The 27,575-nt window shown below is 40.0% G+C and overlaps 1 protein-coding gene across 1 annotated transcript in view; it reads left to right on the top strand.

Moving 5' to 3' along the window:
- Positions 1 to 299: 299 nt before the first annotated feature.
- rab2a (RAB2A, member RAS oncogene family) overlaps positions 300 to 27,575 on the top strand; it is a 30,495-nt gene continuing 3,219 nt past the window's right edge. The window contains exons 1-7 of the mRNA XM_062428536.1: positions 300 to 472; positions 12,993 to 13,064; positions 14,843 to 14,910; positions 18,256 to 18,338; positions 19,505 to 19,597; positions 21,218 to 21,329; positions 26,486 to 26,554. Of these exons, the coding sequence (XP_062284520.1) occupies positions 427 to 472; positions 12,993 to 13,064; positions 14,843 to 14,910; positions 18,256 to 18,338; positions 19,505 to 19,597; positions 21,218 to 21,329; positions 26,486 to 26,554 (543 nt within the window). The 5' untranslated portion in view covers positions 300 to 426. The remainder of the gene's footprint in view (positions 473 to 12,992; positions 13,065 to 14,842; positions 14,911 to 18,255; positions 18,339 to 19,504; positions 19,598 to 21,217; positions 21,330 to 26,485; positions 26,555 to 27,575) is intronic.

Genomic DNA, 27,575 nt, shown 5'->3' with positions numbered 1-27,575 from the left:
TTATATGGCTCTGCCCATCAGATTTGAATTGTGTGTAATAGACATTGCAGCCTCTAGGAGCTGCCAGAGTGACTTTGGCGTTGTAACAATTTTATGATTTGTCTTATATTTTCTGTCTACTGCACTACAGGAGTGATGCTGGATTCAAATGTGTGCTTAGCTGTATGTCTTATTTAGGAAAAAGAACACACTTTAACTCAATAAAGAGCTGAGTGATAAACACTTCTTTAATTTCCGAGGAGACCGTGAAGACATCACGCTGCAGCGTGGCGAGGGCGGGTCGTGTGACGTAGAGCCGGGGCTCTGGCTGTTTATTGTTCCTTCCTCAGCGGCGACAGAGAAAAACAGGCTAACAAGCTGTCAGCTACCTTTTTTCCTGCACGGTTTACTGTCGGTTAAACGAAAGGTGTCGACACAGCAGGGGCCATGGCGTACGCGTACCTCTTCAAATACATCATCATCGGAGACACGGGTAAGCTGTAGCAAGAACCAGCGAGAGCTGCCAGTTAGCATTAAGCTAGCGCTCTATTTCCGCAGTGTTGGACAGTCTCAATGACGTGGTCAAAGCAGAGACGCGAGGGGTGGGATGACAGCTCCAAATCTACACTGTTTAACATACTGGTATAATATTTTAAACATTAGACAGTTCCACAAAATGTCACGTCACATTCAGTACGTACAGTACCTCAGCTTGGCAGATATATGTTAGGCCTTTTGTCCGTTTGCGTCGAGGGTGGGGGGTGTTAGCCACCGCTAGCTAGCTTAGCAGTAGCCTTGTAATGAAAAAAATAAAGCAAACAGTTGTCACGGCTGTAAATTAGCAGTGTATTACATTAGGTTACATGAAACAGACACTCAAAACACCTATTTCCTTTTGTTGTGGGCGCACTATCAAATAAGACAGTTTTCATTAACTTACCTGCTTCTTGTCAGAGAAGGCCAAAACGTCGAGCTACAGCCTTCAATATTCCCCTGAAATGGCGTAACGTTAGACCAGCTGATATTACTGACCACTTTTCTGTTGAACGGATTGGACTCGTTGGCTTTCCTGGCCTGTAATTAATTTGTTTTACATTTTAGAAGATTGTGAGGTTTTCCATCACGTAGCTCACTGTGTGAAAAAAAAAAACAACCCAGTGGAGCAATAGTTCATGTTGTCATCTGTTTACTGTGAGCTGGCTGTCTTGATGAAGGGCCTGCACAGTTAGCTTGCAGGGTGGCAGCAGGTGCATTTGCAATTCTTCATTACTACAATGATGTTACGTTAGCGTTAGTAAAACAGACAAGGTTAAACAAAAAAAACAGTCATCTGAGGTTGGGTTAAATGTGATTATTACAAACCGGGAGCCAAACCGAAGACTTGGCCCAAATATACACAGTCAGGGCCCAAAACAAGTGTTTCCAGTTTAAAAGCACCAATTAATAATCATTAAAGACTATTTTCGTGTAGTTATTTGTTTACATTGTTATTAGGACTGAAGCAAAAATCACATAATATACTGGAAGTTATAAGCATACTGAGAAAGATTCAATATATCCATATTGGTAAATTAATTTTAGATGATCATTGTGCTGACTACATGTTTACTACAACTTCATTACGAAACAGGTTCATGTTTAGACTGTTGTTTATCTCTACTAACGAGTTCTGGAAAGAGCTGCAGCCAAGGTCCTGGCTCGATTACATGCCCCTACTCCAGAAATACTCCTGAAGAGACGCATCTAAAGCAGGCTTGATTTTTTCTAATTATGTCGAACATCGTCCGCACTTTACTTTGAAGGGGTACAAGGCACCCCCAGCAAAGTGAGAGAGTACAAATAGTCATCAACAACTCCAAAACTAAACGTTTTCTTAATCAAATTTGATCATTTTCAGAACTAGTTTGTATTGAAGTATTTGTTGTGTATGAGTACATGTTAACATATATGTATACTCAGGGGAGAAGTAGGGATTGCAGGGCCTAAATGTAATAAATCACTGATGTGTTGAATTGTATTAGAGCGTACAGGTGTGCACATTAGTCTGGGCACCTCGGATAGATACACACTGTGACATTTCCTTTGCACAGGATGTTCAGGGTGGTCAGAGTGTGTGTGTGTGTGTGATCAGTTGCATTTCTCCTAAATGTCACTGCAGGTTGCCAGAAAATCTGAAGCTCTTCCAGGAGTAACAGTAGTAGCACAGACTCCCTTTTAAACAGCACAAACATTATGTTGTAATTTTTCTGAAGTTGGAATGCAGTTGACAAAAACATGTTTACCTTTGACATCCTAAGTCCTGTTATCGGTGTTGGAAGTCATAAGAAAGGAAGAAGAGAAGGATGGAAAGACAGAAATTTGTTGTCAGCTTTGACTCATTATATATTTCAGTAAAAAACATGGTTTTAGTTGTAGTTTTGTTTACTTCAACTAAACCCACACTCTTTGGCTTAGTATTGGACCAAGAGACACATCAGCACACACTTGAGATATACTAGAAGAATAAACCTTTGGAAAGAAGCACACACAAGATGAAGACATTTTTTCATAGCAATAACAGAATCTTTCCAGTTTTGTTCCAGATCAGATCATCTGTCCTCCTTACATGAGCGGTACACAGTCCATGTCTCAACAAATCAGATTTCAATTTTTAAAAAAGAAACTATGGGGTCTTTCCCAACTCCCAATTCCTTAATATGTTAATAATAAAGCCACGAGGTCAGCAGCTGCTTTAAATAGATGAGCTTCAGAACTGCAGGCCTGCAAATATGCGAAGGAGTCGTCGGTTTTGTTTGAGGATGTTTGCTAACGCCGGATCATGTGATTTCTGTCAACAATGAGATCAACTGGCTGAAAATGCACATGTATAGCACACAAAACACACAAATGATATCATGCAGGAAATGAGCCTTTAGAGTGTATGTATGTGCATTATTTTGTGTTCTGATTGTAGATAATGAGTATTGGTTTTGACGATGGGCTGTTTTAGTGATATTACCTAACTGTTTACTAAGAGCATTATTAGCCTGAACAAGCAGTCAGTCAGGTTCTGTTATTGGACTAATACTATTATTTGATAAGTTATTCCAAATACCTCCTCAGACTGACGCACCAGATGGTTTTTTACACAGAATTAACTGAGAAGTCATCCATGGAAACTGTTTGGGAAAAGGCAGGCGCTTTCTAAATATACTTGACAGATGATTGGATGAACCATTTGTCAATCATCATCTATCGCCGTCTTCCCTTGCGAGGCAGCTGGATTCACACGATCATGTGAGAATCCTCATAGAACTACCACTGGTTTGGACACAAGAGCATCACTTGAAGCCTGAAGTGAAGGATTCATACGTGAAGTCTTTATGTCATGATCTCACGAATCCAGCCGACCCGCAAAGGTAAACTATACATCCCGACAACAGTAAGATAGAAAGAGGCACATCATTTGTAAGAGTTTGGAACCACATTGACGGCAACAAAATAAGCTGTTGAGGTTATTTACGCCGGAGTAACTTAACTATTTGCTAGTATATTGTTAACAATTTTCGAACATTTTTAACTTATAGTAAAGCAATTCTAATAGTACACGTAGTTAACACTTTACTAAAACTGAATAGTTTCAGCGTCATCCGGCTGTAAATATTATCATTGATAAAAAGAATAAAATTTATATGGAAAGCTCCTTTTTTTCAGGAAAAGTACAAATGACAAAATAAAAAGACTTAGTCATAGTTGTCAACAAAATTGTCTTTTATCACCTTGTCTTCAGAGGTGTGACTGAAGTTTTTTTTTTATCAGATTATTCTTTCTTTAACAGATTTCATTCTTACTGATTATTATAATGAGGTAGCCATCATTTTGCCACGTTGCATTATAATGTAATCAGGTCTTTATCTTTAGACTAATGCAGATTCACTGCTTGTTACTTTGGACCAGATGTTATCTGTCCTTTATTATCCGAGGCTGGTCATGGACTACAGTAGTTTGACATGTTTCAGTTGGGTGTGTCTGTTTGTACCCTGGTAACGGCCACGGTGAGTCATGATACACCAAAGCAAATAAACGTATATACTATATCCCCCATTTACAAGACCAGCAGCTTTGTCCAGTAATGCTCTGGTCTCCACACTGCTCCAGCTGTACGGCAGCAGTAAAGCCTCATCATCCTCCTGGCCACAGTTTAACTCTTACCTGTGTCAAACCACCTGTGACACACACACACACCACGTTTCCGTGTGATATGCTGTACAGATAGCCTTTATGATTTTTGGTCAGTTTAGGACCAGGTAGCTGGAAGTGCAGCGATAAAATGCCATCATTTGACTCATCCAGTCAGCGTAGACCTGTGATAATCATGGCAAACGGTGGTCAGGTTATTTAGCTGAACTTTTTAAAGGTTTGATGTGCAGGCGACATTTGAGACAGTAAGAACTTGTGGACTAACACATCTCTCTTCATATGTATTCACATGTATCTAGCATTCTTTTTATTCTAAGCGGTTATCGCTGACTTTCCTGAACCGTTTCTTTTGCCACATAATATTACACTTTAAAACATAAAGTCAGGCAAATATTTTAGGAGGTCCTTACACTGAACTGGAGACATAGACTGAAATTCCTTCTCATATAATTGTTTTTCTGGTCATTTGATAACAGAACTTGAATATTAAACGTATTATTTTAAAACAGCAGGAACCTAAAGTAATGCTTTGTTTTCCGCAGTGTTGCCAACATTCAGTCTGAATGTGTCACTTGTGCATTGTGATGTCATTATGTAATCATTTTTGTTCCTGGGTGTAAATGTTATTTCCCAATGACTTAAAAAGCATAGAAAATTACTGTTATTCCCTTCAAACTTTGTATTTGTGACCTGGACAATGATATTTTTGATACCTAAAAAAAAAAAAAGTACCAATTTCTAATGGGAAAACAGACAGTTTGCACATTTTCCGTTTATGGTCAGAAAGTCAGAAAAAACAACATATGAATCAAAATGAATATGTATTCATACTAAAGTCATACAAAAGTGACCACAAAAGATTTAGAAGTGAGTAGTTTTTGAGACATTTGACACATGAGACATTTATACTGTTAGGGTTTGGTTTCACTTTGATGAATCAGCCCTCAAATATAGTTTCACATCATCGTATCCAATGATTCATGTTGTTTTTCTGACTTTATGTGAATGGAAATGTGCAAATTAGCTGGTTTTCACTTTGCAAATAAGTACATTTGAAAATATATCACTGTCCTGGTCTTAGAAGAAACGTTTGAAGAGAATAATAGCCGTTTCCATACTTTTTAGGAAAATAAACAAGTAGGAAGTAACACTTTCTTCCCAGGAACAAAAAAAAAGTTACATTTTTTACATAGTAGATTCAGGATTCGGCCCTCTAATCAGTTTTGGTGGAGCAGTTTGACATGAGGACAGACTTTGTAATATGTTATTGTTAATAGGGGGGGAAAAAGTTATGAATTCTGTTTAAGGTTGGATTTTCTCTCTAGCCGATGGCCTCCAGCCAGCCCGTCATCCACAGATCTGGTTGGCAGAGAAAAACAGATTGACTCTGAAAAGAAAATTATAGTCTCTGTACATGTTTAAATCTCCAAAAATAGACAGTGTGCTATGGAACACAGCCTGTAGGTCTGCACTTGTTCCACTGACTTTTTAACCACTTTATGAAAAGAGTTTTAACCCCGTTTTCTGAATTTTGAGGTGCAGTGTGGATCACTGGTAGCTCTGGTAGACACACAGTCAACTATATGAGGGAATCAGAGTTCATTGGAACATTTTACAAGAAATGTAAAAGTTAATATAGTGTCAAACTTAAACTTCATTAAACTGAATATTCAACATGGGTAAATCCCCAATTTGGTCACTTTATAAAGATGATCCTGGGTCAGTTGTACAGTATAGGTTATATATCTGCCCTTATTAAACTTTACAATAGGGGCCCTCAGGAGCCTCTAGTCCAGTGCTTATGTGATCATTGCACATTTTCACATTCAGTTTAATATCTTGCTAGCATGTGCTTACATAGTGCTCAAATAGTCAGTGCTTTTTAAGAAGGCAAACAATCCATTTTGTCTGTATAATAACTTGAAAAACAAACTGAAATTGACATCTTGTTATCATCGTGTTTAGTCATGATAGTGGCGGGTCAGTCAGTGAATACACCACTTTGATCCAGACTGAAATATCTTAGCAACTATTAGATGGATTTCTATGAAATCTTGTATTCATGGTTCTCCGAAGTCGATAACAATCAGCAATCGTTTGACAATTAAGCCGATCTGAATATTTCTTGGTTTGGGTTGTAGTCAGCACATATCCAGATAACGTATATTCGGGCCAAGACTTCCTCTTTTGTGCGCCGGTCATTGATGACAGCCTGATTAGCATCTTCAGGCACAAGAATGTTGCCGGTGTTTTGAGACGACATCTATGAGTGAATCGCTTCACAATCGTCCAGTTTAAAGCCAACAGTTAACAGTTTGAAACCAAACAAACTATCTCTTTTACTCCCCATCCAGACTCACTCCCCATCTTCCACAGCCTCACGATTCCATTGGATTACGTCTAACCAAGTCTCACTCAAGAAGAAGTGTCCCATGACTTTGCCCCTGTTGGTACTCCAACATAAACTCTTCCCAGCACTACCCTCTCCGTTGCTTACTCACTTTTTCCACCGCTGTCTTCCTTCAACAACTCAACTCGCAAGATTTCAGAGCCAGACTTTTTCTTGAGCAAGACTTGGTTAGACACAATAACAAACAGATCGGATTAGGGCCGGGTATCGTTTAAAAAATTACGACAGCACCAATCCAAGTACCCTTAAAGTGATACTGATACCAACTGAGTACTTCATCATGTGAATAGAAGCATTAAATTACACAAAATGCCAGCACTCCTCCACATCTAGATGATTAGATTTTTACACAAATGCATCTTCAGATCATCAAGACTTTCATTCAATCACCTGTCTCATTAAATCAAAGAAGGCTTGCATTGATTGGCTGGGAGCAAGTCCATACACATAGTCATATTTTCCAGCTCTGGGTGCAAAAAGGATTGATTGCAGGTATTGTTTGACGGGAGACGTTGCAATACTACTTGGTATCGATTTATTTAGGTGGATACCTTAAAGGTATCGAGAACCGATACCCAGCCCTAGATTTGGATAAAGTGACAAGATGTAGTGGAGGTACATTGACGGTGCACAATTAAGTCGGGCGGGTGTTTGCGGTCTGTCCAAATGGTGTTGCCATACCTAGCTGTCCAAGATGGTGGACACGCCTGCGCCTATGCCACTCACAACCCCGGATGACTCAGATCCTGTACTGACAGACGGAATCTAGTTCTCACGCTGGGTTTGTTCCGTAGCTGCTTACAGATTTTAGATGATTGAAATCAAGTCAATTTTCCACTATTTAATTCATTACAGCATTTCTTCCTCTCTTATGGAGGATGTAGCTGCATTATCCAGTGTGTTAATCATTAGTCTGAGTAATTTGTGGTTAGCTGAGCTCTCTATACTCCAGCATGTGGTGTGGTGTGTTCAGCCCTGCTGTCACATGAACTAACTTACACAGATCAACTCTCCTGACTGCCTCACATACAAGGCGGTATTCTGACTGCTGCGATTTAAACTGTGATTTTAGGGTCAACACAGTGATACTGCGCCTTTCAACAAGGCCACTTTAATTTGTACAGTGTTACTAATGGCTTCTCCTGCCTGTACCGTATTTTGATTTGGCTCATGTACAACAGGGTTTGGTGATACCATGACAACGATAATTATCTCAAGATCATTTTCCTTAAGGGAAATACAACAAATATTAGATATAATTAAACTGAGAGGGAGAGAGAAAAGCTATTACAGGAGCTATGCTTGGTGGGCTTGTACAGGCTACTGGGTGCTGGCTAACTATAGCAGCTAGTGATTGGTTTTCCATGGTGCAGAGTCACTATCACAGCAAATCAACTACATTTATTACATATACTATAAGGGTTAAGGAGGCAGAGGAATAGTTTAAACCCACAATTAACTCTTTGGTTTCTTAACCTTTCACTCACGAGCAAAAACCTGCCTTTAAACTGAAAAGAAATAATAATTTGACATTTATTGTGGTAATTATCAATATGGGCTTGACATTTTAATGGTGATAACCCTTTTTGCTGTATCGTCCAGTCCTAACAGACACTACCGTCCAAGACTGACTGTCTGCTGGAGATGGTTGTTGGATGTAAGACTATTACCATAAGGTTTATAGTGGTTCTTTGTATTTCACTGACATTCCCAGTGACCAGAGAAAAATTACAGTGCTCAAGGGGACCTCCGTAGTACTTACTCAGATTTCCCAGCAGGGATTGCAGTGCAATCTGCCGACCTTGCTAAGCTTCAGGTTACGGCTGTAAGCGAGCAGAGCAGCATCTCATTGACCTGCTGAACACTCAGACAGTTCAGCAGCACGAACCACGTTGTTGATGAACTTAAAGGATGTAAAAACCATCAGTAACACCTGGCTAAATGAGCTTGTTAACGATGCCGTATTCATTTCATTCAAAAGATAAAAGACAATGTACCTGGGGTAGAGTCACCAGCAGGTCAACATTAAACATTTGGCTGAGTCTTGACCATATATCTGCAAAATGAATATGACTATTAGCATCAGCTGTTGTTTGTATTCAGTTCAGCTAATTAGCAAATGGTAGCATGATAACAATCCAAACTAAACATTGTGAGCATACTAGCACGTTGACATAAAGCATAGTTGTGCCTAATTGCAACCTCAAAGTTTCTTTATTGTGAAAATGAAAAAATAAATATTTCAGCTAATCTTGTGTCCTATGTATAGCTGTAACTCAATGATCCCCTTAAGACATGTGTTAAGATGTATAAAATACTCTGCTTGGAACAGCTTTCTAGTGTCAAACTGCACATCCATCATTCTGCACAGGCAAGTTCAAACAGCCAAATGTAGGACCAAGAAGAAAAACACATTTTTGAGTGGAGGGGGACTTAAAAGTAGCAGACATATGAAAAAGGCACCATGCATGAGAAATTGAGAAAAGGCTCAGTCATGATCCAGCTACCCTTGAGAAAACTGGCACTTTCACTGGGTTAAACTAAAGGAATTGTTGCTGTGACAACAGCTACAGCCAACATTCAAGAACAGAAACAGTCACATTAACCACGTTTCCTCTTATGAAGAACAACATTCTGCTTTATGTTTGGATAGTCTCTTATTGCCAGAGCTTTCTCCTTATGTTTGTTCTATGCCTGTGCATAGTATTGCTCTCAGATCATCAAGGGCATGTTAAAACTCAACTTAGCTGTTCATAAATACAAAATGATGTTGAAAAACACTCACAACATGAGGCAATATTATTCCCCGTGATAACGATATATGTCAACAAAGACGATTATGAGATACACAATATATCACAATAAAGGCGATTGTGCAATGGACGATATATCACAATAAAGGCGATTCTGTGATACACGATATATCACAATAAAGATGATTCTGTGATACACAATATATTGCAATACAAGTGATTCTGCAATACACAATCCACAAAGAAATAATCAACAATATATCACAATATCTTTAACTAAAGAAGAAAGACAAAGAAATATTTCAGAGAGCAGGAAGTAGTCAGATAATGTACAATGTTTATTGACCGTATATTAGTTTATGTAAATTCATCTTAAATATACTGTATTTTTCACACTTCTGCTATGATTCTAATTGCTTTTCATTGGCAGGCGGGTATAATGATCTGTCACATCCCTTTGTATCTGTGGGCTGCTTTTAAAACACATGCTGCTCTCACACTGCTGGAAGCTATAAGCAGCCCAGCTGTTAGGCCAGGTCAGCCCACCTCCTCCAGTTTGTCTTTGGCGTCCAGCCGGGTGGACGGCAGGATCGGAGACCCAGCCTTTGTGTGAGAAGAGTAGAAGGTCAAATGCTGCTTCAGTTGGTTCTCATAAAATGTAACCGGTTTAAGCTTGAACAACGGACTGGACTGGCAAAACCAGAAACTAACCCAACCCTAATTATAACCATGATTGTAGCATCTCTTCCCACTAACACTCATATTCTCTACCACAGACGCCATGCTGATACCTCTTGACTAGATAGATAGATACTTTACCAGCACACGTAAGACAATAAAGGGTACTATACAAAAAATAATAATATAATGCAGTACATTACATAAAAATACACACTAAGACATCTGTTAAGGTTTGTACTTGGACAGATCAGTACAGCCAGAACGGAAACGGCTAATCACCTAAAGTCAACAAACAGCAATGAATTGTCGCTTACCATTGCCTAACCTCTACTTATTTTAAGCTATTACTTAATATTCCAACTGATAAAGGAACAAAAGAGGTTTTAAAACGATTAATAAAACTTCAACCTCTGAGCTCCTTATCTTTATGCCTGATGGTAACAGCTCATACAGAAAATGTGCTGGATCACAGATTATATACTCTTTGCCTGTTTGAGTGCACACTGGTTAAAGAGAGACTGGAGATTGAAATGATCTTTCTGCCCAGTGATTTTCATCGCAGTCTGAACCAGACCTGACAACTTTGATTTTGATGAGACAGGAAGGTTTTCCCAACGCTTTATCCGATGACACTCTCTAGAAGCAACTGATACAATAAATACATCGTTTTCTGACTCCGAACAGCTTTAGTCTACCTAAGAAATACTAGACTATACTAGAAATAGGAAGTTGCGTTACGTGAGAACGGTCTGTTAATTGTATCAACTAATTCATCTCATTTGAAAAACACAGTAAGCTAAATAATTCATATGGATGGTAGCTAGAAAGAACCAGTGTGTTTAGAAGCAGGTGTCTGCTGACTGACGGAGGTGACAATTGCATGATTGTTACACCTCTATATAGCTGCCCTCCCTGTGATCCCTCCATCCCTTATTATTATCATCATCATCATCATCATCATCATCATCATCATCATCATCATCATCATCATCATCACACCATCTCTGTCTAGCAACACCACTGCCTGGCAATGGTAACCCTTGGAAACCACATCCCTCCCCTCTGTCACCCTCCTTGAATCTTTGTCAATTTCTGGACATGTCATTAGCATCCTCCTCTCCTTCTCCCCTCCTCCTCTCTTTTTCTCTTGTTGACACTAAGAGGGCTGTTTTCTCTCTCTCTCTCTCTCTTTCTCACACACACACTCACACTTAAATACGCTCACTAACCTCAAACCTCTGATTGCTCATCCTACCATGAACCTAAGTCTGAAAAATAATCATCACATTACAGCTCTCTTAAATCTACATGACACTCTTGGCCTTTCTTAAAAGCTGCACATTCAAAATTGAAGAACCTTTTTTTCTATTAGATTGGTGTCAAAATGATTCATTTCAGTTTTTCACACACAAAAATGCATCTCGTCTCAACCGGACCTTGTAACATTCTTCCTCAAGCTGTCTCACAGGACCGTCAGTGATAGGCTGGATTCATCACTAGTGGATGTTTTTTTTTTTTTTCATCTAGTTAAAGCAGCCTTTCTTCCTTTTCGGTGAAATGAATGCTTGAGTTATTTTTTATGTAATGTAATACCCACATAGCAGGAGATGGATGACAAAATTTACTATAGCTAATGTGTTATAATCCCCCCCAACTGCAACTCAGCAAGGAAACACTGTCCAGGGAAGCAATAAAAGCACATTTTATACATAAAAACAGTAACAGCCATTGGATTTTTTTTAACAAGTCAGACTGTTAAAGCTTCATATTGGTTGTAACTGATCTGTTAAATGCATAACAATGGCTTCCATTTGTTCCACTGGAATCATATTGAAGGACTCTTTTTTTTTTTAATTTGTATTGGTAGCCGGAGGTTTTACAATACAATTATGTACAGTTATACATCACAGCACTAACAGTTGACTAAGGCAAAGAAAAAGGAAAAAAAGAATACATTTAAAGATAAATAAATAAATTTAAAAAAAAAACCTACACAGACCAGAAGTAGATAGCACCCACACAGCATTCATCATCAACCGGGCATCCATTACCAAGAACAGAGTCTCTTTATCCACTTGGATTGCAAATAAAAAGGAGAAATAAAACAATAAATAAAGGAAATAAAAACAATGGATGATATAAAATATATCCCTCCCTGTGTTGTATTGCGAAACATTAGAAACTCTGTTAAAGTACATGCAGGCGTACTATAGAGATCTGAGCACATCTTTTAGCTGCGCAGCCAATTTCTAAAAGCTTAATTCAGATGTCAGTAATCTTATTATATTCACTGAGCTGCTACTGGAAATGTTTTGGTTTTTTCCAGCTGCTCTGGATATAATTTGCACTGCACACACATCGCCTAAGGCTCACCGCTAAGGTTGAAACCAGTCTGGTGTCTTTCCAATGCTTCAAAGTTTTAGTTTATTAGCACGAGAAGAGAAAATAACAAGTCACAGCTGTTGGATCTGCTGATCTGTTGATTTCACGATGTTATGAAAAGCTTTGAAATGTATTTTTTTGATATCATGATTCAATCTGCGAGCGTCTTCGTCCGACTGAATAATTTATTTATCCGCCGCACTGTTATTTTGGTTTTTTTGGGCTTAAAGAAACCGACTCAGAGCTGCTCATTGATAGTAAAAGAAACGAATGTTCACACATATACAGTAGCCAGCTGGTTGGTTAGCTCATTAGAAGTGTGCACGCTCCCTGCTGTGGTTTTGCACTGGGTGATGACTCCAATATTCCCATATTCCATTTAAATGATTTCTATTTACACAACTCAATTATTTCTTGCACACTTGCAGCTTCCAGCCGCGTGTGGGAGTTCAGAGCGAGCAAACATGATCAATGTAATTTTCAGTACGTGACAACTTTGAGAATGAGTGTGGAATATGTTCACGTGTATCTGTATGTGTCACTATCGCTGAAGCAACCCAGTTATATTTAGAGCCTCTTTTAATGTTGTGTTTTTTTGTTTTTTACAGGTGTGGGCAAGTCATGTCTATTACTACAGTTCACAGACAAGAGGTTTCAGCCGGTTCACGACCTCACCATCGGTAAGAGAGTCTGCACTGCACCTGCCTCCAGCACTACAGCAACACCATTACTAGAAAATACACTCATTTCAAATCGTATAAAAGATTCATCATTGTAGATACAGAGGCCCGCAGGTTGAAAGCAATAAATGTTAATGTTTATCAGCATTGCAAATCAGTGCAGCTGGAGCTAATTAAAAGTAATTAGCTGTCCAGTCTATAATATACTGATATGTGAACCTTAATCGCAGCTTAAAGATAATGTTCAATCGGATGAGCAGTTCAAAATCCCCACAGTCAAGTTGACACTTAGATCAAATCACATTTAACTGAGGCTACATACTCAAAGAGCCAACTCTCCTACAGCTTTCAAATAGCATGTGGATCTATGTACAGTGGATGGATGAGCTGTTACCACATCAGTTACATACCCATCACTATAACCCCTAAACCAGGCATGTCCAAACTATTCCATAAAGGGCCGTGTGCCTGCAGGTCTTTGTTCCAACCAATCAAGAGCACACATGATTCAACCAATCAGCTGTCTGAAGACTGAGATCAGTTGATTCAGTGAGTCAAACCTGGTGTGCTCCTGCTTGGTTGGAATGAAAACTTGCAGCCACATGAACCTTTATGGAACAGTTTGGACACCTCTGCCCTAAAGTAATGAGATAACTTGTTAGTACCTGTGAGCTGGATAGTCATCGAGCAGTTAACCCCAGTTTACCACCATCATACTGTGGAGCTGAATGAATAGATGTAATAGGATTACAGTACATACAAGATGTTTATCAGTCAGTCTACTGCTTTTGTCACACTGAAATATCTCTACATCTATTGGTTTGTGGCAGCCATGTGATCATAGGGTATAGGTCAGGTGATAAATGAAAAATTTAGTGTTTGATTGCCATGAATTTTCATACTGACAGTCCTGCTTTTCGGAGGATGAATCCTTATGATTTTGTTTGGTTTTTCTGTATCTAGCACCACCATGAGGTTAATGTTTATAGTTCAGAGTGTCTAATAAATAGTCATAAAGTTTGCCAGATATTCAGAGTGGTTCTTTCAATTTTCCTCAATCGCCAGTGAAATATCTCAACCTCTACTTGATGGTTGGGCACCGAATTCAGTATAGATATTCATGCTTCCCAGACAATGTATTCTAATAACTTGATACAAAACGTGGTTAACACATTCAAGTAGCAGCATCAGTAGTCCAACGCTTTGATTCATGACCAAATACTGACATTCCCATCCGTCTCAACTTTGTGTTAGTGCTGCTTGGCATATGTAAGCATGCTAATATGCTTACCCAAGATTGCAACCATGATACCTGGTTATCAGCGTGCTCGTGTTGTCATTGTGAGTAAATCAGGTCATTTAGGCTCCAATTTACTGCATTTAAAAGTGACATGTAGTTTTTGCAATTATGGACTTCCCTCTTTAATTTCCCCGGCTGTTCCAAACATCATGTGGTAAAGAGTTTATTCACACAGACATAATAAGCGAGGGCCTCCAGTTAATGCTTTTCATGTGAGATCAGCCAGTATATATATATAATCAGCATATTTCAAAACACATGCGCACACCAGTTCCCTCCAGTGCACTTTGGCCAAATACACTTCAGCTACTTTCCACTTTCAACCAGATGATTACACGCAACTGTACAAATCTACTCAGCTGGGACATACATGACAGAACTTTGCTAGATGAGTAATTGGTTAATTCCATATTAATCCTGCACTGACTCAGTTGGGATTCTTTAACTCATTATTTTGTGTGTGTGTGTGTGTGTGTAGGTGTGGAGTTCGGAGCGAGGATGATCACTATAGATGGCAAACAGATCAAACTGCAGATCTGGGATACGGTAATATATCTATTGTATACATTTCAACATATTCATGCCTATGTGAAAAAGACATGATAAAAATATACCGCCTTAAGGGCCTTAAATATGTCTTAAAAAAAAAAGACTGAACCAATGAACCAGTGTTGCCAACTTAGTGACTTTTTCTCTAGATTTGAAGAAAGTCAAAGCTCCAGGAACACTTGTAGTATAGGACAACTTCAAGCAGACAACACATTACAAGCAGAATTTTTTAAAAGCAAAAAAACAATTCAAAAAAGTAAAACAAAATACCAACATGGTGCATTCAGATATGCACCAGGATTTTGGTATATGGTCATGTGACTTCAGGCCAATCATTGTCCCATACAGGCAAGGAGGCAGGGGTAGTATCCAATAAAAGACATGGCACCATCCAGTCTCTCACCGCAAGCAATGATGCATCATCCTTTCTCTAGATTTTGCAGCTTTTAAGACCCCTTTAGTGACCCTTTGTTTTCCAAAAGAAGCACACTGTGAAAAATCTTGAAACTTGTTGGGCAGACCTTAACTTAACTCTCCTTTGAGGCAGTTGCCAAAATGTCTCAATGAATAAGCATTAATGTCTCTGGACTGTTCGTGGTGCAGAAAATCCGTACATTCAGTCTGCCAATCATCAAGCAGGCAGAGATGTGAATAAAGTATGAATGTGCATACCTAACAACCAATCACTCATCCACAGTGTTCGACCAGGGAACTCCTCCTCCTTTGTTTTATTCTAAATTATTTAACTTGACTATTTTTAAGTTTTAGTTGTTTGTCAAAATTCAGTGTACAAGAGTGAGTTTATTCTCTACTGGTGATACTTATTCCACAGTTTAGCTTATGGATATTTAAGGTAGATTTAGATGTCTATTGATTCAACAATAGCAGCAGAACAAATTATAGCTATTGTAATGTTATAAAACAATGAATATGCAAGTTACATCTAGTGTGTTTTCCACTGAAAATAGTTGGCAACACTGAAGTGACCAGAAAGTGTCTCAACAGGCAGATGTGATGAAAGCAGCTGCAATTCTTCATAACTCCGAATTCTTCAGACATATTGCACCTTTTCTGGTTTCCTGTTATTATCACACATTCGCAATGTTGTATATCTATACCAGTGATCTCCTACCCCGCTCCTGAAGAGCTACTGACCTGCACGTTTTATGTATCCCCCCACTCTAACACACCTGATTCTCATAATTAACTCATTATCAAGCAGCTGAAGCTTGTGAAAGGGCTTGATAACGAGTTCATTATTAGCATCAGATGTGTCAGAGAGGGGAGATAACTAAAACATTCAGGGCAGTAGCTCTCCAGGTGCAGGGTTGGAGAGCGTTCATCTATGCTCAACGTGGTCAAAGTTCAAAGGAAGCTGACCAATCAGAAACAGAGTGGTCTCCTCAGGAAGGGGACCTTTAAAGAGACGGGAGTTAAAACGACCTGTTTCAGACAGAAGCTGAACTTAGGTGCTGTATAAAGGCCAATTATAAAGTAAACCATGTAAAGATATTCCAATAGAGCCCCACTTTAAAAAATAGATGTGTATAATACAACCTGCCTTAGTGCCTCTCTTCCTGTCTCCCTCAGCATAGAAAACACACCAATCCTTTAATACCTGACTCACAATGTAGGCATTTCAGATGACTTGTAATATAAAGATTTGAGCTTGACAATAAAACATGTCATCACACGCTCTGCTGAACAGCAGATCTGGAGTAAGTCTAAGAGTTAAGAGTTGGATTCTAAAAACATTACACTCAGAGCCGTGTCTTACCACCTAAATGGTTCACTTATTTTGCCAACATTATTATGTCCTGGTTTAAAAAAAAAAAAAAAAAAAAAAAAGCTTTCCTGGAGAGTTAAAGCTTTAGACAGATCCCTCAAAGAAAACCAACAACATGGAAATGTTTAAAAAAGATTAAATGTTTCAGCTGTGAGGATTAGTCTGGGTGCCCCTGTACATGCAGTTAAACAAGTTGACCAGCAGGTGGAGCCAGAGCTCTATTATAAGTGCTGGATGAGGAGAAGCCCAGAAGAGTGATGTCAGTCCTGCCTCTCATTACTCAGACTGCTGTAGGCTTTCTCTCCGGCCAGCCACTAAATTACCAGGTGTTATATAACCCCTGGGTAGATGGTCAAAATGAAAACCAGTACGGCTATCGTCGCTTACTGGACTCGCATAATACAAAACCAGCAGCAAATGTCTGGAGAAACCAGTCAGATCATTTGTGTAGGCTGCACATGCCGCACATGCTCAATGAATAAGTGTGTGTTTGTGCACACAGGGATGTAGGCCAGATGGCAGACAGACACAGTGTTCCCTCTCTTTCACCCTTATTTATCATTTATTCACTAATAGCATTACCGGCTGCTCGACTGCTCACTGACTGAATGACTGACTGACTGACTGAATGACTGACTGAATGACTGACTGTTTGAGTGACCAGCTTACTTGCATGCTGACTAGTTCTCTGACTCAGTGACTGACTGCTTCATTGACCAGAGGACTAGGTGACAAACTGGCTGCCTGCTCCTCTGACTTGACTTGCTGTATGATTCACCGACCGACTGACTTGACTGACTGGCTGTCTGGTTTTTCAGATGAGGTCAGAGCAGTGCAGGGCTGCAGCTGCTAGGATAGAGCACCGTTTTGTTTTCTTCTCCGACCCCGGACGAAACACAGACAACATTGTTACTGTACATGGGACAGAGACAGAGGATGAATAGACGTGGCGGGGAGAGGGGGAGGAGGAGGGGGTGGTGAAAGGAGTGATGGAAAGAGGGGAGGCCCGGAGAACGAATAAAAAAAAAAAAGATGAGAGATGCGAGGAAGGAGAAGGTGAGACAATAAGGGGAGGGAACACAACAAGGTGACCCGGTACGCTCCGAATTGACGTAAACGCGGCAGGTTTGATCTATCAGAGCTAATGTGACCTTCCATATTGTTCATAAATAGAGAAACAAGGAGGTTAGACACACGAGAGGAGAGAAAGAAAGGGATTGTGACAGATGGAGAAAGAAAGAGAGGACTCCATTGTATCCAATTACAGGCGCTGCTCTGTCCTGTCCTCTCCCCAGCTCACTGAAAACCTGGAGCTGGACTCTGCTAGAGAATCAGGACCAGAAGAAGAGAGATATACGATATAGATGTAGAGAATCTAGTCCACATGAACTGAGAGATAACCAAGACTGATGCATGGATCGGTGTGAAAAATGAGGCTGCAGTAGGAAATGCAAAGAATCAGCATTTGTGTGTGTGTATATGTGTGTGAGTGTGTGGTCATTTCAATTATTCAGAATTCAATTTCTCTTTATTAATATATGTATGTGTTTCTCCAGGCTGGTCAGGAGTCATTCCGGTCCATCACCAGGTCTTACTACAGAGGAGCAGCAGGAGCACTGCTAGTCTATGACATCACAAGGTAACACAGCCAATCAGAATGACCCCTATAAGGATGCGTTAAAGACTTGGATTGTAAAGCAATTCGGATATAGCAGCAGTACAGAAATGTTCATATTCGAGGGGGTCAAAGATGAGAAATCTAGAAATGTGAGTGTTAAAATCATATTAGAGGCTCTGAAAAGCATCTGCACCAGTGGTTTATGCCTCACACTCTTGCTTAGCATTATGTCCAGTCAGCACCACGCTCTAAAGGAAAAAATATTGACATTTAATGGCCAGATCGACAGGAAATGTGTTATTGATGACCACGGTCCCCAGAGGTTCATTCTTTAATGATTATTATGACCCTCTGACCTTTAGTCCAGCATCACCTTTAGGTCAAATTCCCCCCTCGACCAGCGTCCTCTTGGTTTAAAAACCGATGACGACGTTCTCCAGAGGAAGAATCCCAGGGTTCATTACAACATGGCTTTGGGCATTATGCCTCGAGCTAGAACAAGAGGCCAGTGCTAATTTTAATGTGCGTTTAGCATCAATTGAGACTCTGCTGATTGGAATATATATTAAATCTTATGAAAATCCACATGTAGGTGTTGTGGTGTGATGGTGGTGTAGGAGTTAAAAGCTGCAACGTCCCCATTTAGAATCTGGCCACCGACCTTTTGTTGCATGTCATCTCTTCTTGTGCGTTTCCGCTCTCATTTCCTGTCATCTCCACAGAATAAAGTTGACTCTCTAATAGTGACAGAATAAAATGACAGAAGGTCTACTTAAAGTTAAGAAAATTGAACTGAACTGCATTTGCAGATACGTGATAAGTGAAGGCCTACAAACATAATCACATCCACATTTGTCCATATTAAAACCATTCAAAACAGTTGTCTTTGAGGAATGTACATTTAATAATTACACAAGCTGAAGCACATTTCTCTGTTTTTATTTACCCATAGCTCATTCCAATAAAAACAGCTGCCTGGTCACTCAGAATTGTCAAATTGTTTAAACCGTTATAAACATTGTGAGAGGAAGTGCTAAGGACATCATGTCCTATTTTATAAGTGAAAGTAAAGTGAAATCATTGTGTTTACTGTAAAGCTCTTTGATGGAAAATGTTACAACTGCTTTATCTCTGAACTTCCTTGTTTTTCATCAGTGTGGTTTTGTTTGTTTGCTTGTTTTAAACAGAAGGGACACCTTCAACCACTTGACGACCTGGTTAGAGGACGCTCGCCAACATTCCAACTCCAATATGGTCATCATGCTCATTGGCAACAAGAGGTAAAGTCCTTTTTGCTGCTAGGTACATGACACAATCATGGTTGGACCACACTAGTTCAAGTTAGATTTGTATTTAAAGGAGCAGTGTTTGACTTTTAACAACATCTAGCAGAACGGACTTGGTGGAAATGGAATGTAGGCCTGTCACAATAATTACGTTATTGACTTATCATACAATAACATAATTATCGACATCATCATGTCTATATATGGACTTATCATATGATACATGAATATGACATTGATCATTTTTTGACCTCAGTATTGTCACACTTCACATTAGCAGCTAAGAGGCTATTCATGTCACATTGGCTAAACCAGTAGTGTCCTCCATTCCTCACTGTGTACGTCCTGAGTGGAGACTGTAGAAGAGTTAAAGGTAAATAACTCTGTCCCCAAACATAATGACAGCGCCCACTCTCCAATCCCACCCCCGCCCCCCTTGGATTATTATGCTATTACATTATCATTATATCGGTGGTGTAAAATGATCTTCAAATGACGATAATATCGTTTATTGTGATTATTTCTGAGACAATATATCGTCCAACAAAAGTAGTTATCATGAAAGGAATAATGGAATTTAGTATTAATAAGTATGTTTTAATCAGGGTATAATTGCCTGAAGATAAGAATCATAGTGTTTTTGTTACCTTAGAATGAGCCCTTTTTATCTACATAGAGTCCTCTTTCTCAGAAGCTGCCATGTTTCACCACCATGTTTCTACAGTAGCCCAAAGTGGCCAAACCAAACACTGGCTCTAGAGAGGACCTTTTTCCATTTTTCACCCTCGTAGGTTCTCTTACACGCTAGGAGGCGGAGGAGAGGTGTTATCAGTCTGCAACCGCTAGATGACATTAAATCCTATACACTGCTCCTTTAAATGAGGAACTGACTGGTGCAGCAAACATCCGCTGATTATTCACACTTTCTCTGTACCTGAAGGTTACATAACATAACGTTGTGTAAGATAAGGTTATGTCAAAGGACGGAATTGCAGACAGACAAACCACAAACTAATTCTGCATTACTAAATACATTCTCCTGTTGAATTTAAATGAGGAAGTTAACATCGTGCAACAAACCTCAGCTGCTTGTTGACAAAACGGATGGCTGTACCTGAAGTTACGTAACAGTGTTTCATAAGAAAAACGATACAAGTTATGTCAAAACTAGTGCTGCTATACAATGATATATTAAAACTGTCAGGGTGGTTAATAACTCCTGTATTACAGTTCAGGTGAAACTGATTAAAAAAAAATGAGAAACATAAGCATTAAATGAGATTGGTAGCCAGCTAGCAGCAGGTGGCATAGCTCAATAAAAAGGGGATTTTCAGTCAAAACTACAAAGTCATCTTTATCAGCTGCTGTCAGTGATATTTTATCAGGGACTTGAGCTCAGATCCTGTTTTAATATTTTCGGGGGAAAAAAACCTGACAAATTATAGAAGAATTTCAGAGGTCCTGACTTGAGCTTAAAATGAGCTAAAATATCAGTTTCCTGCTGCATACAGTGGACTGAGTTGTATCATCTTTCTCCTATTGGCTGACAGGCTATTTCCTCAATTAAAATCTGTTATGTCATTGTGTGTGTGTGTGTGTGTGTGTTTTTTTTAGTGACCTGGAGTCACGGAGAGAGGTAAAGAAAGAAGAAGGTGAAGCCTTTGCCAGAGAACACGGCCTCATATTCATGGAGACCTCAGCCAAGACTGCCTCTAATGTAGAGGAGGTAATCAGACACACACACACACACACACACACACACACACACACACACACACACACACACACACACACACACACATAGTTAGATACACTAACACACACAAGAATGTACACTACATATAGGCTGCATACAGTAGATAAGATAATAATCATGATTTACTTGTGCTCTGTGCAGGTCAGCTCTGCTCTCCCCCACATATAAATCTTGTCTTGTTAGAAAAGGCCACAGCATGATTTCACACATATTGTCTGCAGTTTCACAGATATCAGTGCTGCCTGTTGATTTCTGCAGCTGAAGTTAGTCCTCTGTTTGTTTGGAACCCAACATGCCCGTCACTGAAGACTGTAATAAATCTTTGTCATCATGTATGTCAGGATGTGTTGAAGCCTTCTGGAGACTGTTTTCAGGGTGTGTGTCACAGCAGCTGTAACTAGTAAAAGAAGGGCAGAGCAATTTCAAACTTTGTGTGCTTTACATTAAAATGCACATTGCAACAAGAAAGTAAGGTACAAGGCTAATGCATTAGCATTAGCCAGGACCTGAACCTTTTAACTACCAAACAAGTATTGAAAATGATCCGCTTTTAGTTATGTAATAATTTCATTAAATCACTCAGTCATGCTTCCTGTAAATATCCTTGCATAAAGGTTGAAATGCTGTTTGAAAGCCTCACACATCCTGCTATGAATATCATTATTTAGAAAAATATGAATTGCTTTTATTGTGTTAAAAATGTCATGTTGATGAACTGACAAGTTTTAAAATACATGTAGTCCAAAATAACAGCAGAGTTACAGAATGTCTAATTGTAAATTTGAAACATCTCCAATTGTTAAAGCCCCCAAATTTACACAAAAACAACACAGAAGACAAGAGCTTTGTGTCCTCAATGGTAGCTACCCTACCTTCCTCATCACCACGACAACAGTGCACACTAACATCAGCTAGTTGACAACAGTGGTGTTAATTAAAATCAGAAAAGTGAGTCTTGATCAATCGGCCAGTGCACATTAAATAATGAATCAAGCCTGTTGGTTATTTTATTTACAGCAGATCTAAAGGAGGGGTTTGTGACTTCCTGTGTACCTGTAGCACTCTGGATCTGACCGTGTTTGAGCCGCGCACATTAGCAACACGTCACCGCCCCTCATAGAGACACACCCCTGCTGCTGTTGTGTGTGTGTGTGTGTGTGTGTGTGTGTGTGTGTGTGTGTGTGTGTGTGTGTGTGTGTGTGTGTGTGTGTGTGTGTGTGTGTGTGTGTGTGTGTGTGTGTGTGTGTGTGTGTGTGTGTGTGTGTGTGTGTGTGTGTGTGTGTGTGTGTGTGTGTGTGTGTGTGTGTGTGTGTGTGTGTAATGAATGCATGGCGTTGTCCTCAGGGACCCCTTTCTCACTTATCCAATCACATAAATAATCCCATCCTACACAGCGCAGCATGCCAGCCCTGGGCACCACAGAGAGAGAGAGAGAGAGAGAGAGAGAGAGAAAATATGTGTGTGTGTGTGTGTGTGTGTGTGTGTGTGTGTGTTTACATTGATTTTTTTTTTTCTACCGTCTCTCTCCTGGCCTATATCATGCAAACACACACACCCACACTGCCGTCGAGTAGAGCCCTCTCCAGGGTTAAGATGAGGGGGGAGGGGTGTGTGTGTGTGTGTGTGTGTGTGTGGTATGATTAATTTGTCTCATTAGTGTCCTCTGAATCCTCCTGATACCTCTCTCCTCCCTTCCCTTCATCTCTCCTCGCTCCATCCCTCCTCATCCCTCGACGTCCATCATTTGCTCTTTACCCCACCACCACTCCCCTCCTCCTCCTTCCCTCTCTCCATCCTCCTTCACCACCTCCTCCCCCCTCTTCCTCTCCGGCGTGTCCCCTACACATCTTCCTCTCTCCCTCCCCCTCCTCCCATCTTCTCCATCATCTCTCTCTCTCTCTGTCTTCAGCAGTATATCAACCAGTTATAGTTCATACATATTCATAACCCTCCACCCTGCCTCCCCCTCAGCGACACCCGGCAGCCAATCAGTGCGCAGGGTTTGTCGTCAGGGTCTGTGGGTGGACACCGGGGCTGAAGGGATGGTCCTTAGAGAGAGGGAGAGATTCCTGTAAGCATCTTCTCATCTTCTTTCCCCACATCCTTCCTTCCTCGAGCAGTTTTGCCTCTACAATTTCTGCTTGTTTTTTTTAAGCCCTTTTCTCTCATGTCTTATCTTTTCATTAACTCATCTTTTTTTTCCTTTTTTCCCCCTCAAATCCTATCTCTACCCTTTTTTCCTCCTCAGTTTTCCGTCTCCTCCTTTTTCATTTCCTCCCCATTTTTCAACATCAACATCAATCCATGAGCTTCTATAATATTTCCATCAGCTGAACTCAAAGCAAAGGAAGGGTAGAGACAGAGAGAGACGTGAAAGAGTGGAAAGAGGACAGGAGCGAACAGGACCCAGTGCGCCGGGGAGCACCCTTGGGCTCCTCCATTCTATTTCTGACAGGGTGTCAAGATAGCAGTTCAGGACATATTTTCAGTTCTTTAAAGACTACTTATGAAACACCCTTTTTTTTTTTTTTTTTTTTTTTTAGGTCTGGAAAAGTTGTGTGTGGCAGCAGTTTGATTGTTCCTTCATAGATTGTGTGTTTGTGTGTGTGTGTGTGAGTGATCTGAGTTGATGTCAGATCCTTCTGCTTGTTTTCTAGTTTAGACCCCGGAGACACAAACACTAAGAGACTGTCCCTGGAGACAACAGAGCATCGACGCCAAAGTCATAAGCACGTCTCTCAGGGAGCTTAATTCCACTTTATTCTAACATCTTTGATCCTTTCTCTCTGTGTGTTTATGTGTGTGTGTTTGTGTGTGTGTGTATATGTCGCTCAGATCTTCCTAATATCGTAGCTGTTGACTAGAAAGAGCCAAAGTTTTCTGAAGAAGGGTTTCTGCATCTTCTAACGAGAGGACTTCAATCACGCCACCTAAACATCAGCTTTGAAAGGGGCTCAGATAGTGTTCACTTAAGGCTTATGTTCCTCAAAATAGTCTGCATGTTTAGTTTTTTGCTTTAGCTCTATGAGTCCTAACAAGAAAAACATTCCTCGATGTGTTTCCTGTTCTGTTGAAACAAAACGGATGCAGAATAAAATAGACCAATGTGACATCAATGAGGGAGAGAGAGGCAGTTTTTATTGCATCAGACGGGTATAGGAATGAGCAGTTTTTTTGAGAATCAGCATTTTTTTTTAGACTGAGTTTGAACTTGCAGCCACACAATAAGTGAAAGGTTGATTTCCAAGAAGAAGAAATGTTTTTCTCAGTTTCCGGCATGTGAAAAATAACACACACTTCGCTGTATATTCCTACATGAGGAAATAGGTTTAGTTATTGCTCCACATTTCATGCAATACATTTATTTGCATTCTTTTCAAGAGTAAGATGAGAAATTCAGTGTCATGTCTGTGTTAGCCTTAGCTTAGCCTAAAGACAGGAGAAAGGAGGAAATGGCTAACCAGTTTGTGGTTTAATGGGAACTATTTCCTCATGAATAACGGTTTATTCATCCACCCAGTACTTGTGTGTAATGTCTTATTTTATAAGTGGTTTCTGGAACCTTTTTTTGTTGGTTTTTTTTATGTGTTTGGCCTGAGCATGTGACAACTAGCTTCACACAGTCACCTTCTCCAGTCATTTCAGAACAAAAAAAATCTCCCTCTAAAACCACAACTTGTCATTTTTTGCAAGACACGTTCATTTGTCATCTTCAGATGGGCTGATATGTTTAAGGCAGGGTTTTTTTTCCACTTTAAACAAAGGCCTACTAGCTATTTCATCCTGCTTCCACTCGCTAATCTAAGCAAAACTAACAGCGTTAGTTAAAGGCTGTTCATCTCCGTTTTTTTAAGAATTAAATCCTGCAAGCATGTTTTGAACTATTCTGTCAAAAGCTTTTATAATTTTCAAGCTTTAAACATGTTAGCTTGTTAGCATACAAAATCGTATCCAATGAGCACAGCTAAGCAGGCCTGTGTGTTGCATGTGCATATGCCAACTAGCTTCACACAGTCCCCTTATCCAGTCATTTCAGAACAAAAAACCTTCCTCTAAACCACAACTTGTCATTTTTTTACAAGACACAATGTTAATTTGTCATCTTTAGATGCAATGATAGGCATGTTGTTTTTTTTCTTTTCACTTTATCTGCTTTAGACAGAACCTGACTAGCTATTTCCTCCTGCTTCCAGTCTTAAAGCTAAGCTAGCTAAACTAGCAGCGCTCTGTTTTCTGCTTAGTCACTGCACATTCATGATTTTCATACTGTTCTTCTCTTTTTTTTTTCTCCAGAATTAGCGAGTGCGAGAGTGTGTCCAAAAATGTTGAACTATTCCATTAAAAGCTTTTATAATTTTGCCGTTTTAAACATGTTAGCTTTGTTTTTGTTTTTTTTTGTGTGTTTTTTGCACATTTACTAAACATCCCAGATACTTCACATTACTACCAAACAGCTTCTATCTACTTCAGAACACAATAAAATGAAATAACTTGACATTGCTTGAAGGTCAGTAATCCATCACAGTGAACAACACGCTCATTTTTATTTATATTTTTTTTTTCACGGTGCGTTCAAGTGCTGGTGGGAAGCTTGGCCGTCACGTACTTGACAGTAGAGGTCTGTCAGGTATGGCTGACAAATTCATACACACACTTTCACACATGCGCTCGCACGTTTCATGACGTAGATGTTGGGTTGTTGTCTGTCTGCAGGGTGTGTTTATTCATTGACATAACCGGCGAAGGTGAAGCTGAGCGGCGGCCAACTTTCACATGAGGAATGTCTGAGTTTCTCATCAGCATTTGACACACCCTGCACGGAAAATTTAACATATCACTTCACATTTCCAGACGCACTCAAGCGATTTTCAACATTTCTTAAAGATTATTTCCAGAGCATATTGACATGAATGGTAACCAAGAGGTGTCTTGCAGGCAGGAAAATGCATATTGTAGCTCATTAACAAGAGTTTTAGACTGAAAAGTCATATTTTAAAGAGAATATTTAGCAGTCAAAGCCTGGGTGTGTCCTTTCCTAACAAATGAAACTTGTTAAATGCATATATTTGTCTCTCTTAATAACCAGAGTCCTCTTCTCTTTTCCTCTCCTCTTGTCTCTATATAAGGCTTTCATCAACACAGCCAAGGAGATCTACGAGAAGATCCAGGAGGGAGTGTTTGATATCAACAATGAGGTGAGACACACTGTTCCCTCTCTATATCCTTCCTTCCCGACCCTTTCTCTCTCTTCTTTGTTTTTTTGTTTTTTCCTCTCTTCCAGTCTTTGTTCTCCTCTTCTCCTCTCTTTCCTCCTCCTCGGTGTGGTTTTCCAGCAGCGTGTGGGGTTTGCCATGCTGCCTCCTCTCCTCCTAAAAGAGAGAGGGGGGAAGTGAGAGGGGGGGGGGAAAAACCCTCTTCTCTTGCTTCCTTTCACTCCAGCCAAGCAAAACTCGCCCGCGTTCCTCCTTTCTCCTGCTCTATTTTCCACTCACTCTCTCTTCACTCCTCGGCTCTCTCTCTCTTTCTCTCGGCAACTTGCCAGCTCATAAATTCCTCACATCCCACAAGGTCTCAGTCATTCGGCAAGAAAACAAACACTCATCCAGCCAGCCAGTCAGTCAGTCTGTAAGCTGGCCTATGCAGCCAGTCGGTAAGTTTGTTATCCAGTCAAGCAGATGGTTATCTTTTTAGCGGAGCAGCTATCCAGGCAGGAATGTCCACACAGCCAGCCTGTCAGCATGTATGAGTGGAGCTCAGTCCACATTAAAGCAGCTAAATCTGAAAAAGGCTGTCAACATGTGAAAATGACCCAGCTCCATGCTAGTATGTTAAGATTTTTTTTTGTGCAAGTCTTAGCTGGTAAAATCAGCACTGTGCTCCCTGCTTGTCTCTCATACTGAACACATGATATAGCCGTTCTCATTCCCGTTGTTCCTGTTTTCTGCTGCAGACAGAACATAGGGATTTGATTGCAGGTCTTGACTATGACCTGTTTTATTAACCAGGCAAACAGTGATTCACACACCGCTGCGGCGACACCATCAAATCACTATTTGATGATCGTAATGTTGTTTAACAGTGTAATTTATTTCACAACCGCAGCATTGTGTGATCGGCTATATTGACTTTTAAAGCGATTGCCACACAGAGGAGGTCAGAGGAGGCAGAACGTTAACTTCTTAACTTAACAGTGATTTTTTTTCTATCAGTTTTGGC

This window comes from Scomber scombrus, chromosome 11 (assembly GCF_963691925.1).
Source record: "Scomber scombrus chromosome 11, fScoSco1.1, whole genome shotgun sequence".
NCBI lineage: Eukaryota > Metazoa > Chordata > Actinopteri > Scombriformes > Scombridae > Scomber > Scomber scombrus.
The sequence above is the reverse complement of the archived record's forward strand: the minus strand, read 5'-3'. Positions and strand labels throughout refer to the sequence as shown.